We start from the raw sequence: 13,232 nt of genomic DNA on the forward strand, positions 1-13,232 counted from the left end.
GTTTTATTACATCTGTCTTATTATAATCTAGCAACCCATTATCATCTAATACCACCTCCATATGAATCTTCCATGCCAGAAAATTTGTTGTTCCTTCTAAAGCATACTCAAGCGTGAGTCTGGTGGAAGTCATCTTCTTAGTCCTGGAGAAAACCTGCAATACTGATTTTGAAATCTGAAACTCCTACAATAACTTCGAATTCTCTTCTCTACTATGAATCTAGCTCTGATACCATGTAGAAATTAATTGTAGATTCAATACTTCTATTTAATGTTCTAAAACATAAGTCTTAAATGTACTCCACTCATTTGCAGAAAGCAATTCACGATTGAGAAGTAATATAAAAACATGCAACATGAATCAATAAACATAACACAAGGATATATCTAGGGGAAAGCAACTGCTAAAAACCCCTTCCTATCTATATTGCATTAATAAGAAAATAGAGAAGAAATATAATGCTTGGTTAAGCCTGAACAATCTATGCACAAGAATAATCTATCTCACTGCCTCACAAGCTTACTCTGGTCAACACTTAGCTAATTCCACTGCCTGCCAAGCTCCTATTTCCTTGCGTTGTTTCTAAAGGAATTAATCCCCTATTAATTAGGGAAATCCCCATCTTGAACTACACAATCCCTATATGCCCTTCTCTAACTGCATGTACCATCTGTACAACTTGGATAATTATACAATTGATAGTACATTGCCCTTGAACTCCAATCTCAATTGGGTAACTCGAATTTCATGCATGCATGAGTTAATTATGGTTGATTTATTAGTTAACTAGTTGAACATTGAAGCTGCACCCCACCGCTAGACCTCCTACTAGTTCCTCCAATAGTTGGAACTAGTTTAACTAAATTTAACTCAATTTAATTGAATTAAATTGTTACAACTCAACTTAGGCTCCTAAAATTTAGGAATCGCTCTACACAACTGAAGTTAGGGCCTTAACACAGATTAACTGAACTAACTAAGTGAAATTAACTTAGTTAATTCATTCAAGTTGTCTTGTGATGTGGAATTACAATTTTCTCCTAATTTAATTCAAGGGAAAATTAAGTAAAGATTTTCCTTGTTGCATTTTCAACATGGAGTAGCACCGCTTTGTCAACTATAAATGGCCACAAGGCCCTAGACCGTATCAGCAAGGTATGAACTAACCCTCCTCTTTCAATACAAGTTATAATGCACCATTTCGACCTTGGTATCCACCTAGTACCTCACCTTGGTCTATGCCCACTCCATGGTCCTATCCTCCCCAACTTGTGATTCCTCCTTTTCAACCATACCAACACCAACCTCCTTAATGGGGTAATCCACCTTCAAGATGGAGGCCTCATGCAACCCAACCACCTTCCCTAGTGCCTCATCTTCTTCAACCACAATTACCCTAAAAAAATCCTCTAAAATAACTACAAATGCCTTCTTAACCAAACCTAAACCCCAACATTAAGTAGGCCTAACTAGTCTATAGTGGAAAGACATCTTATCCTACCTATGTTGTAGAAATACAGGAAACCAACCTCAATTCTGGGAAGGTACTTTCTAATGCTTACCCACCTTATCCAATAGAATATATTGAAGAAGATAAGGAAGATCTCACTCCTCAAACCAACAAACCTCCTTATCCCGAAATGTTGATCCCTCCTAAAACACACAACCAAAAAGAAGTTGAGCTTTTGGGAGAACTGAAAAATATGTGTATCAAGATTCCCCTCTTGCAATACATTATAGATTTTCCTATATACAACAGATTCATCAAAGAAATGTCTTAGGAGGCCAGGAAGGAGAAGCAAGATACCCCTACTATCAATGTCAAAGGGAAGCTGGCTAATCTCATGCTTGGGAAGGTCATCATCCCAAAGTATTTAGATCTTGGCATCCTGGTAATAGATGTGCACATTAACGATTTTGTAGTTCCCAATACCTTCATTGACTTAGGGGCTACAATAAATGGAATGACGATAGAGACTATGCTTAATCTCAATCTCCAAGGATCCCTAAGGAAAACCATCACGATGTTGCAACTTGCTGACAAATCCAAAGTAGCATTGGAAGGCATCATAGAGGATGTCATGGTTTCCATTGATTCTTGGGACTATCTTAATGATTTCCTTGTTCTTCAGCACAAAATCAAGTTTAATGGTTATCCTCTTATCCTAGGAAGACCTTGGTTGGCCACTGTTGATGCCTACATCAATTGTAGGGTTGGAAATATGACAATCACAAATGGGCAGTTAAGGAAAAAACTTGTATTATATCCTCCTGCTCAACTCCTCATTAAGCATGGGGTTCGTATGTGGGTAGAATAGGAGGAAGAAGAAGAACTTTATCAGTCATCACCCTACCCCATCTATACATTAGAAACCACTATTGGTAGCAGGAAATTGGATGAGGATAATTTGATTGACAAATTTATGCAAAATAAATATCACGTTGCCATGAATATTGATGGTCTAAAAGAAAAATCTTTAGGACAACCTACTTTCTCTTAGGACGGCTTATGGGCATATTTAATCATTGTTGGTTCTAACCAAGGTAACTTAAAAATCATAAAAATTAACCCCTCTAAAACTTTGAAAATCAACACCTTTCTTTTAGATCATCAAGAAGAAAAATGACTCACTGTTTTGAGGAAAATTGTCGATGCCTTTGCATGGGATTACAAGGATATGGAGGGAGTCCACCCCTCTACATGCATTAATCACATATACATTAAAGAATACCATAAACCTTCTCTCCAACCTCAAAGAAGAATGAACCCTGCACTAAAAGACATTGTAAAATAGGAATTATAGAAATACTAGATACTGTTTTATCTATCCAATTTCAGAATGTGAGTGGGTGTCCCCCTTAGTAATTGCCCCTAAGAAGAATGGAAAATGGAGAGTTTGTATTGATTACAAAGAACTAATAAATCCACCAAGAAAAATAATTTTCCCTTGCCTTTTGTTGACCACTTTTTGGATGTTCTTGCAAGGAAGAAGTTCTTTTCATTTCTAGATCGATTTAGTAGGTATAATTAGATCCAGATCAATCCTAAAGACCAAGATAAGACCATTTTCACCTGCAATGTGGGAAATTTTCCTACAGGGTTCTTCCATTCAGCCTAAGTAATGCACTTGCCACTTTCTAAAGGGATGAATTGAGAATTTTCTCTAACCTTGTACATGAATCAGTAGAGATTTACATGGATGATTTCACACCTTATGGAGATTCCTTCCAAGAACCTGTCTCCAACCTGTGCAAAGTTTTGAAAAGATGCATAGAGATGAATCTCTCCTTGAGCCCTAAAAAGTACCAATTTTTTAATGAATGAAGGATTATTTTAGGGCACTTTCTCTCTAAAGATGGAGTTCAGTTTGATCCGAACAAAATAGCCATCATTAGAAAGGTTCTTCTTCCTAAAACAAAAAGATGTTAGGAGCTTTTTAGGACTTGTTGGGTAATATAGAAGATTTATTAAGGATTTCAATAATACTGCTACACATTTGTTTTGTTTACTAACAAAATATTTAGAATTCAGTTAGACAAATTTGTGTCAAAAGGTATTTGAAGAGATCAAATATAAATTGACAATTGCATCAGTCCTTAGGGGCCCAAATTGGGTCTTACCCTTCTACATCCACAAATATGCACCATATCGAGCAGTGGGGGCAATGATGGGACAATTCGAAGGTAAGTTGCCTTATGCCATCTATTTCATTAGCAAAAAATTGTCGAAAGTTGAGCTTAATTACATGATTAGTGAAAAATAATTCTTAGTTGTTGTACATTCTTTGAATAAATTTAGGCACTACATTACCAAATATCAGGTTTTTGTATATACTAGCCATGCAATAATTAAGTACTTGATTATTAAACCTGACGTAATTTCTTGAATCATTAGATGGTTACTGATGCTACAACATTTTGATATAATCACTATTGACAAACTATAGAAATAAAATGTTGTTGCAGATTTTCTATTTAGACTAAACTTGTTTACAAAGAATGAAGAGATGGTGGAAAACAAACTCCATGATGAGCAGCTCTTTGCAATATCATTATTGTCTCCATGGTTTGTTGAGATTATAAAATTCTTAGTTGTTGGAAAATTTCCCCCTCATTTATCCTCAAAGGAGAAAAACAAGTTTGTGATTCTCCTAGTCATGTATTGGAATTTCACAATGTGGAACTTCTCCTCTTCAATTTTGATTTCCATAATGGAATATTTTGTAACATTTTGAGTACCTCACATCTTTGTAAGATTGCTTTCTCTCTACCAATTAAATTTTCCGAAGGTTGAAAGAAAGTTTATTTTTTTAGAGAAAATATACTAATTAACTCATTTTGAAGATGACAAGAAAGTTGCAATTTTCAATGATAAGGCTACCAATTAACTGAATAAGAATATATATAGAAAATTGTTTTTTTCATAAACACACTGCTTATTAAACAAATTAGAAAAGAAAATTTTGTAATGTATTTTATGCATACCCCAGTTTTGAATAAACTTGATTTCTCTCTACCAATTAATTTTTTTGAAGATGAAAAATAAAGTTGATTTCTTATGGTCTCGATTAACTCATTCCAAAGACGACAAGAAAGTTGTAAATTCTATAGATAAGGTTACCAATTAACTCATTTAGAATATGTAGAGAAAGTTGATTTTTTCATAGACACAATGCTTATTAAAGAGATTGAGGATAGCCTTACAATAGTGTTGATGATTCTAAGTTGTACGAATTTGATTCTATTCTGATGTCAACAATACACATTTTTTAGTTCCTCATGTTGTTTAAGCGAGCAAGCTTTGGAATGCACTTTGACATTTGACTTGTCTCTTTTTGTAAATAAATCATTAACATTATTTCATGTTATGTTGGTGTTTTTAATGGATTTTCTTTGGGTAAAATTCTTCAATAGAAGTTTGAAATAAGGAAATCTAACAAAGGGAAAGCATCATTATAGCTCATGTGGAGTTATCTTTGTGAATTTGTTTCTCCATGTATTGTAGGGTACTCCATTACCTTTATTAATGACAATACTTGAATAAATTTGGTGTATTTATTGAAACACGAGTGTTGTTTGATAAAATAGTTTCTTTCAAGGTCATTGTTAAGTATTGTTTCAATAACCACATTCTAAATATAAGGATAGATAAAGAAGGATCAATATCGCGACAATAGATTTTAGGAATTTTGCACTACTTTCCTTGTTCACTTTATTTTTGACATGATGGTATTGAGGAATAATTTTAATATGCTTGCACTACTAAGATGAAGAGATGACTCATTTAGAATCAAATACAATTGAATCAAGAAGGTCTTCTATGAAAACTTTTTATTACTTCATTTCATATTATTTTACATCACCATAAGCTTTTACTTATTTAAACTTCATCACTACATTCCTATTATGTACTTACATTGCATATTATCTAAGAAACTTCTCTCATGTAATAATAAGAAAATAATCAATGGTTTTCTCAACATCTTTACCAAGTTCTAATAGCATACTAGCATAAAGAGGCTAATTTTGAAGTACTTATCTAAAGATGTTTGGAGTATTGAACTCAAATTTAACACTAAGAATTTGCTAAAACCATGTCTGCTAAAGGCCAAAAACTTGTTAACGTCTTTCTGTCTTCTTTCTTACTCTTCTCTTGCATTTGTTTTGCAAGTTTGGGAAAAACATTTAGTGTACAATCAAAATTACAACAAATTCTAATGGAAAATATTAGAATATCTTTTGGAGAGTGAAGAATACATAAGTAGATCACCTCTAGATTCATACCAGTGAATGATTCCTTTGGCGTCTTATCCTCCAAGATCTTGAAAGGGCTCTTTCTCTAGAAGTAGAACATTGTATTACATCCCTCTATTAAAAGGAACATAGGAAAATATTAGTTATGGATCATGGCCTTAGAAACCCCTACGATTAATCTATTCTTCTCTTTGCAATCCCATTTTGCTATGTTTTGTAAGATATTGTCAACTCCCTCTTAATTCTTGGTTCCTTGCAAAAATACTTGACGTTATTAGAGGTATACTCATTGTCATTATCTAGTTTTAGGACTTTTGTCTTATTCCTTATCTAGTTCTTGATAAGAGTCTTGAACTCCTAAAACCAACTGAAGACCTCATCCTTAGTATTCTACATATTTGAGTTTTTTTTCTCATAACCCTAACTTTGTTATGTAGTTTTTTGCAGTTTTTTTTTTCAAGGGGCTCTTGATTATTTTTCTGTAAGATCTATATGGTTTTTGGATTCTCCTCAAGGAGATCTATCTTTCGTTGTAAGATCTGTGATTTTCGTCCAGTTTTTTGGTCCTTTTTTTTGCAGGGTGGAAGATTGGCAGACCGATGATCGAGATCAAAATTTTGGTTGTATAAGTGGATGCAAAGTGGCTGTGCCATTTCCGAAAACTAGTTATAATGAGCATTTGGAGCATTATTGTCTGTTATTTTTTTTTTTGACACCCGAAGTTTTTTGTCAGATCTGCTACCTTTTGTGCATAATTTACCAGAACATAGTAGATATTTGGGTTCCTCTCATTGAACTACCCAATTTCAAAAAACAAAATCATCTCAAACGGAGTACCGAAAGAAAAATTATCGTTGATTTAAGATTGACATTTTTTTTTTGGCGACGACAGAATGAATTGCAGAAATTTATAGTTTTCTACCACTTTTTCTCTTGTCATTTCTTGCATTTGGGTTTATATTTCTTGTCAAAATTTCTATCATTATGACTTCATAAGTATCTTATGTTCTTGAACTTGTCGGTTCAAATTATCTTGCATGGAAAAGGAAAATGATTGATGTTCTCAAGAGTAAGAATCTATGGAGGTTGGTTAATGGTGAACACAAGAAACCTATAGATGCTCAAGCCTTGATTAAATGGGAAGAAAAGCATGATCAAGAAAAAGGGCTCATTAGTCAAACGGTTTCAAATAGTCTTCAGGTAAGTATTGAGGCAGAAGATAGACCAGTTGAGGTATGGATAATTCTTGCTTCTTTATTTGGTAAATTTGATGATGTTTCTGCTTATTACCTTGAAAAGAAGATTCATGAGCGAGATCCTACTAATTTTGATAGAGTATAATTATATCTTTCTGAATTGAAAACCTTAAATGAAAAGTTAAATAATTGTGGTAAAGATTACAAGAAGACACACATTGCTCTTATTATTCTTGTAAAACAAAAATTGCCATCTTGTTTTGACATGTTCATCCAAACTAGGAATAGGGTCCTTGAATTGTCTCAAAGTACCATGAAACCTGCTTTTCATGATTTCTGTAAAGGGTTGATAAATTATCAAGAAAGGTTGATTGCTTCAAGACAAGTCTCACCTAATAAAGCTCTTATGACACATAATAAGAATACTAAGAAAAGTTTTAATAATGCTAAAGTTTCTTATTCACACACTTCTAATCATATTGATAATAATGGTAATGCTTCTCATGCACATCATGAAACTAGTAAGAGGAAGAAAGTGTATGATCCTTGTAAGCATTGTGGTAAAACTAACCATCCTAAAAGGAATTGCTTTAAAGCGAAACATTTAACGGCTAAAGCTAACAAGAAAAATTCTAATGAATCTCATGTAGCTTTATGTGCATCCTGTTGTTTCGTCTAGTAATTCTTCTTCTAATGTGGAATGGATAATGGATTCTGGTGCTTCTAAACATATGACTGGTAATGTTTCTTTATTTACATCCTATGACACTAATAAGCACTCATCTCAGAAAGTTTTTATTGGCGATGGTAATTTTTTTCATAATTGGTTCTGATAATATTAATGTTGCTAATGGTCAATTGGAAGATGTTTTTAATGTTCAAAACATGCCCATCAACTTACTTTCAATTTATCATGTGTGTCAGAAAGCTTGTAAATTTTAAGCTTTGCCTGATAAATATGTTCTTAAAGATATCAACCGAAATTACAAAGTAGTCTCTTCTGGCCTTATTCATCATATAAATGGTTTATATTTGTTGGTTTTAATTCAACTAAGAGACAACCCTTTTATTCCCATGTTGCTCATGTTGATGAACTAAGTCAATTATGGCATGAAATATTTATGGTAAAATTCAAATGTTAACTAAAATGGTTCATGGTTTGCCTAATATTTCTTCTACTACTGATGTTTGTGAAGGATGTGTTCTTGGTAAACATCATAGAGAAATGTTTGATAAAGGTAAAGCCTGGCGTGCTAAAGCAACTTTGCGATTAACTCATAGTGATATTTGTGGTCCTCTTGAAGTTCCTTCAATATCTCAAGCAGTTTATTTTCTTACCTTTATTGATGACTTTAGTAGGAAATCTTGGGTTTATTTTTTGAAAAGTAAAAGTGAAACATTTGTAAAATTTCAAGAATTTAAATCCATGGTTGAAAATGCATGTGATAAGAGTATTAAAACCTTGTGATCTGATATTGGGGAGGAATTTTTTAAGCAGTAATTTGATGCATATTTATCTAAACATGGTATTCAACATCAAAAGACTTTTCCTTACACACCTCAACGAAATGGTGTTGCTGAAAGGGAAAACAAAACTTTAGTTGAAATGGGCAGATGTATGCTTTATTCTAAAGGATTGCATAAGAAATTTTGGGCTGAAGCCATATGTTGTGCTAAATTTATTTTAAATAGAGTTCCTACTAAAGTTGTTAAGCATGTTACCCCTGACAAAAAATGGAATAAATGTAAATCGAATATTAGTAATTTTAAGGTGTTTGGTTGTGAATGTTGGGCTCATATTCCCGATGAAAAACCTTGGTTATGATGAGAATTCCAAGGCTTACAGGTTGTTTGATCCTTCTAATCAAAGTGTCATAATCAGAAGGGATGTTCAATTTCACGAAGTATCTTCCCCACCTGAGTCTATATAATCTCATGTTACCCTGAATTTACCAATACCACCTGTTACTCCTTCTTCCAGTTCTGTGCCTCTTATTGATCTTGATTCTTCATCTCCCTCTCCCTCAAGTATTCGACCTAAAACTCATGAAGTGTTATGAAACCAACTCACAAAAAGATAGAAAAGATAGATCAACGCTTTAGAATTCAGACTCTTCGAGGGGGAAACCTCCTTTACATTACACAAATGAATGATTCTTTGATGATTCAAATGAAAAAACCTTATTTCTATATATAGGAGTCTAAGGAGTCACAATATAACCCAGTCAACCTAACAATAATAATATAACGACACAAAAATAACAATAGAGGGATTCTATGGGGCACAGTAATAACAATATGGGGACAATAGGGGCACAACAGTATTAATAAGGCATACAACTACAATAGTAATGGGGTAATCACTAGTATTATAGGGACCTAACATGCCCTTCTCCTTCAAAAAAGTGTAGTCCTCAACACTTGAGTAGTTCTGGATGCTTTTGTATAAAATTATCATCCTCCCATGTGGAATCTTCAGCGGATAAGTTCTTCCACTTGATGAGATACTCCGAAATTGATTGATTTCGTAGCTATTGAGTTCTTGTTTCTATGACTGCTTCTGGTTCCAAAATGATTTTTCCTTCCTCGTCAAGTTCCGGCAGGAATAGATGGGGTTCTAGGCTCTGACGTGGCCGCAGGCGGGCAGGTGGCGAGCGCGTCTCCCTGCACCTGCACAGAGACAGAACTGAAATTAATTCGCAGTTAATTTGGGTAATTGCAATCGCGGTTTCCCTGTTTCCTTGACCGATCGACATCCGTCTCACCGTTCTCGGTCAACTAACTCCTGTCCTGGTGGTTTTGAAGGCGGTTTCCGTCAATGGAGGTAATGGATTATGATGAGGAAGTGATCGATTATTCCCAGGATCCTTATGAAGGACAATCCATTTTTTGCGGTCGCGGTGCCAACCCTAGCATTATCGAAGCTGCACCTTCTCATCTGGCTATCTCGCCGGTTGTCGAGCTCCCTGGATCTTCTGCATCACTGCTGCGTATTGGATCACTCTCCTTGGAGACCCCGGGTTTAGACATTCCCCCGCTCTCCCCTGGCACGCTCAACCTTCTCTCTGCTATTACGCCTCCCTCCCCTAATTTCGATCCGCTCCCCTCCTTCAACCCGGTGCCCCCTCAGAGATCGCCTCATCCAGTTTTGGCAAACCCTAACTCCCTCCCTTCAGGATGCTTTGACTCCCTGGTCATAAACCCTAAATCGGCGACTCCCCTGAAGGATTCGGGATCAGATCCATTGACGGAGCACCCATCGGCGCCGAGAACAGGAAAGCGAAAGGTTAAGTGCGTGAAGAAGTCCTCAAAGGATCTTACCATCACCTTCGGCGAAGATATTCCTATGGGCGAGGTTGTGGATAAGGCCAATAGAGTACTTGTTGGACATGTGCGAGGGAGGGCTTACTCAGCAACCAGGCTCACAAATTGGGTACAGGAGATATGGGGTGGCATTCTCCAGGAGCTGCCGGAGGTTCAGAGCCTGGCTCGGGGCTGGTTTGCTCTGCATTTTTTGAAAGCTGAATACACTGATCTGATCCTGGCCAAATATTGGCACATTGAGATGGCACCTGTCCTTCTCAAACGCTGGTCACCATTATTCGACCCGGAGCGGGAACAAATTGGGGTGGGACCTATTTGGGTACGATTGCCTGGTCTACCTCTACAATTCTGGTCTGAAGCGGTGTTTATCAGGATTGGCAATGCCCTTGGAACATATTTGGAATATGATAAGACGTATGTTCAGACAAAAAATTGGGCACTGGCAAGAATTCTGGTACACTTGGACACAAGGGAGGGCTTAGAAGAGAAGATCACCCTGAAGTGGAGGCATTACACCAGGGTCCAGATCTTGGATTATGAGGGGGTACCGTTTCAGTGTAGAAGGTGTCACAAGGTAGGGCATGTATTCAAGGAATTCCCTTTTCTCTCGAAAGCAACAGACTCCCTAGGCTCGCCTTCAGCTCTAAAAGGAAGTGCTCCAGTGCCGGTATCACAAGCCCCAGGTTTGGCATCACGAATGGGTACACCAGCTCCTAAGAATCTCAACGTGGGTGGATCGATGAAGGAGGCAGTAGAAGTAATCAGGGTGCCTTCGCCCCCACTGACCCACACTAGGGCCGCAGCAGCTGCAGAGGTGGTGCAGAAATCGGGTACATCTACTTCCCCCCCTTTGATTTCACCTTCATTATCACTTTCCGTTGATGCACCTTCGGATGTATTTGTATCACTAGTTACTTGTGCAATTCCCCCCCCCCCCCCTCCCATCAATGCACCATCCTCTCCTACGGTCCATTCCTCTACTCTTCCTGAGGTTGTGGCCTCATCCTGCCAGATGTTGTCACACTCTTACAACCTGCGGTCAAGGCCCTTATCTGGCTCTGACTCACATTCTGGGCTGGGGGTGGTCTACCCTGGACCCCTTGCTCTTTCATCCCGGGGTCGCAAATCTAACCTAACCAAAGCTATTCAGAAAGCTGGAGCTGAGGTAGTATCAGGCAAGCAATCTACCATGGAAGGGGTCCTTAGAGCACTGAAAACCCCAGAAGGGGTTCCCCCATGAAGTGCCTATCCTTTAACTACAGAGGTCTGGCTAGTACCTCCAAGAAACTAGCCATGCAGAGGTTGTTTGAAAATGAACCAATTGATATCCTTATGCTGCAAGAGACTTTGGGCAATGCTGAAGCCATTGAGCATACCCTTGCTGGCCTGCGACCTGGATGGCATCACCATGCACTGGATGCCATTGGTCGGGCTGGAGGTTTAGCCATCGGTTACAATCCTCGGACAATAAATGTATCTGCCACTTGGGGGGGTGTGGGATACATAGGCATGGATCTCTTCTCAGCCGAGCTAGGGGAGACCTTGAGGATTATCAATGTATACGGCCCATGCCAGAGGAGAGAGGAATTCTAGCAGAATTTTCTTGGATCAAGCTTGACATCTATAGATCAGCTTATCATTGGGGGTGATCTTAATTTCTCTATGGGATTTGGGGAATCCTGGGGATCACATGCACAGATTGACCCCTTGTCAATTTCTTTAAAGACATTCTGGAGCATCATCATTTGGCTGATATCCCCATGAACAAGACGATGCCTACTTGGAGGAACCGGAGAATAGGGGATGCTGCTCTGGCCAGGAGACTTGACAGATTCATGATCAAAATCCCTCTTCTCCAGAGACTGTCCAGATACAGACAATGGGTAGGGGCAGGGGGTAAATCCGACCATTCCCCTATCTATTTGGAAATTTTGGGACCTGAAGTCAAGCCAAGGGCTCCCTTTAAATTCAATCATGTCTGGCTTCAAGACGAAGAGTATTCTAAGCTGATCAAGGACTACTGGGTGTCCCACCCTATATCGAATCACAGATCGGCAGCAGAGGGTTTCTGCCATAATCTCTCTCAGCTTAAACAAATAACCATGGCTTGGGCCAAAGAGAAGAAGGCCAAAGATGATCGAAAGATTCTGGATATAGAAGCAGAGATGGAAACACTGATGGATGACAGGAATCTTGGCTTTACCTCAGCTGAAGAAAAGAACAAATTGATCGAGCTTGAGCTGCAGAAAGACAAGATTCTTAAGGAAAGGGAGGAAGCATGGAGACTGAAGAGTAGGTCCATATGGTTGAAGGCAGGAGATGACAATACCAAAATTTTCCGGAATTATGCCAAAGGAAGAAAGGTTACTAATACGATCTGGAAGCTACCCCTTCCCAATGGAGATCTGGCAGACAACTTCCAAAAACTCTCCAGACTGGGCACATCTCATTTTCGGAGTCTGTTCAAAGCACCCCATGAAGCCAACCTCGCAGATATCATTAATGTGGCTAGACTCTTCCCCCGTTTTGTAGGTGAAGAAGAAGAAAATTAATTAACCTCGCCGGTTACTTTGGAGGAACTGGAGGGGGTTCTGAAGTGGTTCAAGAAGGACAAAAGCCTGGGACCTGATGGGTGGACTATTGAATTCTATTTGGCTTTCTTTGATTTATTGGCCTCGGATCTTCTTCTGGTTGTCGAGGAATGCCGTTCAACCGGGAGGATGTTCAATGCTATCAATTCCACCTTCATAGCCCTCATTCCTAAGAATGATTCCCCTGGCTCTTTTGATGACTTCCGTCCCATCTCCCTTTGCAATTGCCTCTATAAGATTATTTCGAAAATCATTGCCAATCGTATCAGACCTATCCTTTCTCAGCACATCCTCCCTGAGCAATTTGCTTTTCTTGAAGACTGCTAGATACATGAAGCGATTGGCACTGCTCAAGAGGCCATTCAC

At 37.8% G+C, this 13,232-nt stretch overlaps 1 protein-coding gene across 1 annotated transcript; it reads left to right on the forward strand.

The window, feature by feature from the left end:
• Positions 1-12,047: 12,047 nt before the first annotated feature.
• Positions 12,048-12,827, forward strand: LOC149242784 (uncharacterized). The gene has a single exon (XM_089371010.1). The coding sequence runs from the start codon at positions 12,048-12,050 to the stop codon at positions 12,825-12,827; it is 780 nt and encodes a 259-aa protein (XP_089227136.1).
• Positions 12,828-13,232: the final 405 nt, after the last annotated feature.

Source organism: Pinus tabuliformis, chromosome 8, assembly GCF_031772625.1.
Source record: "Pinus tabuliformis cultivar Carrire ecotype Pingquan chromosome 8, CPIR1, whole genome shotgun sequence".
In the NCBI taxonomy this organism is placed as follows: Eukaryota; Viridiplantae; Streptophyta; class Pinopsida; order Pinales; family Pinaceae; genus Pinus; species Pinus tabuliformis.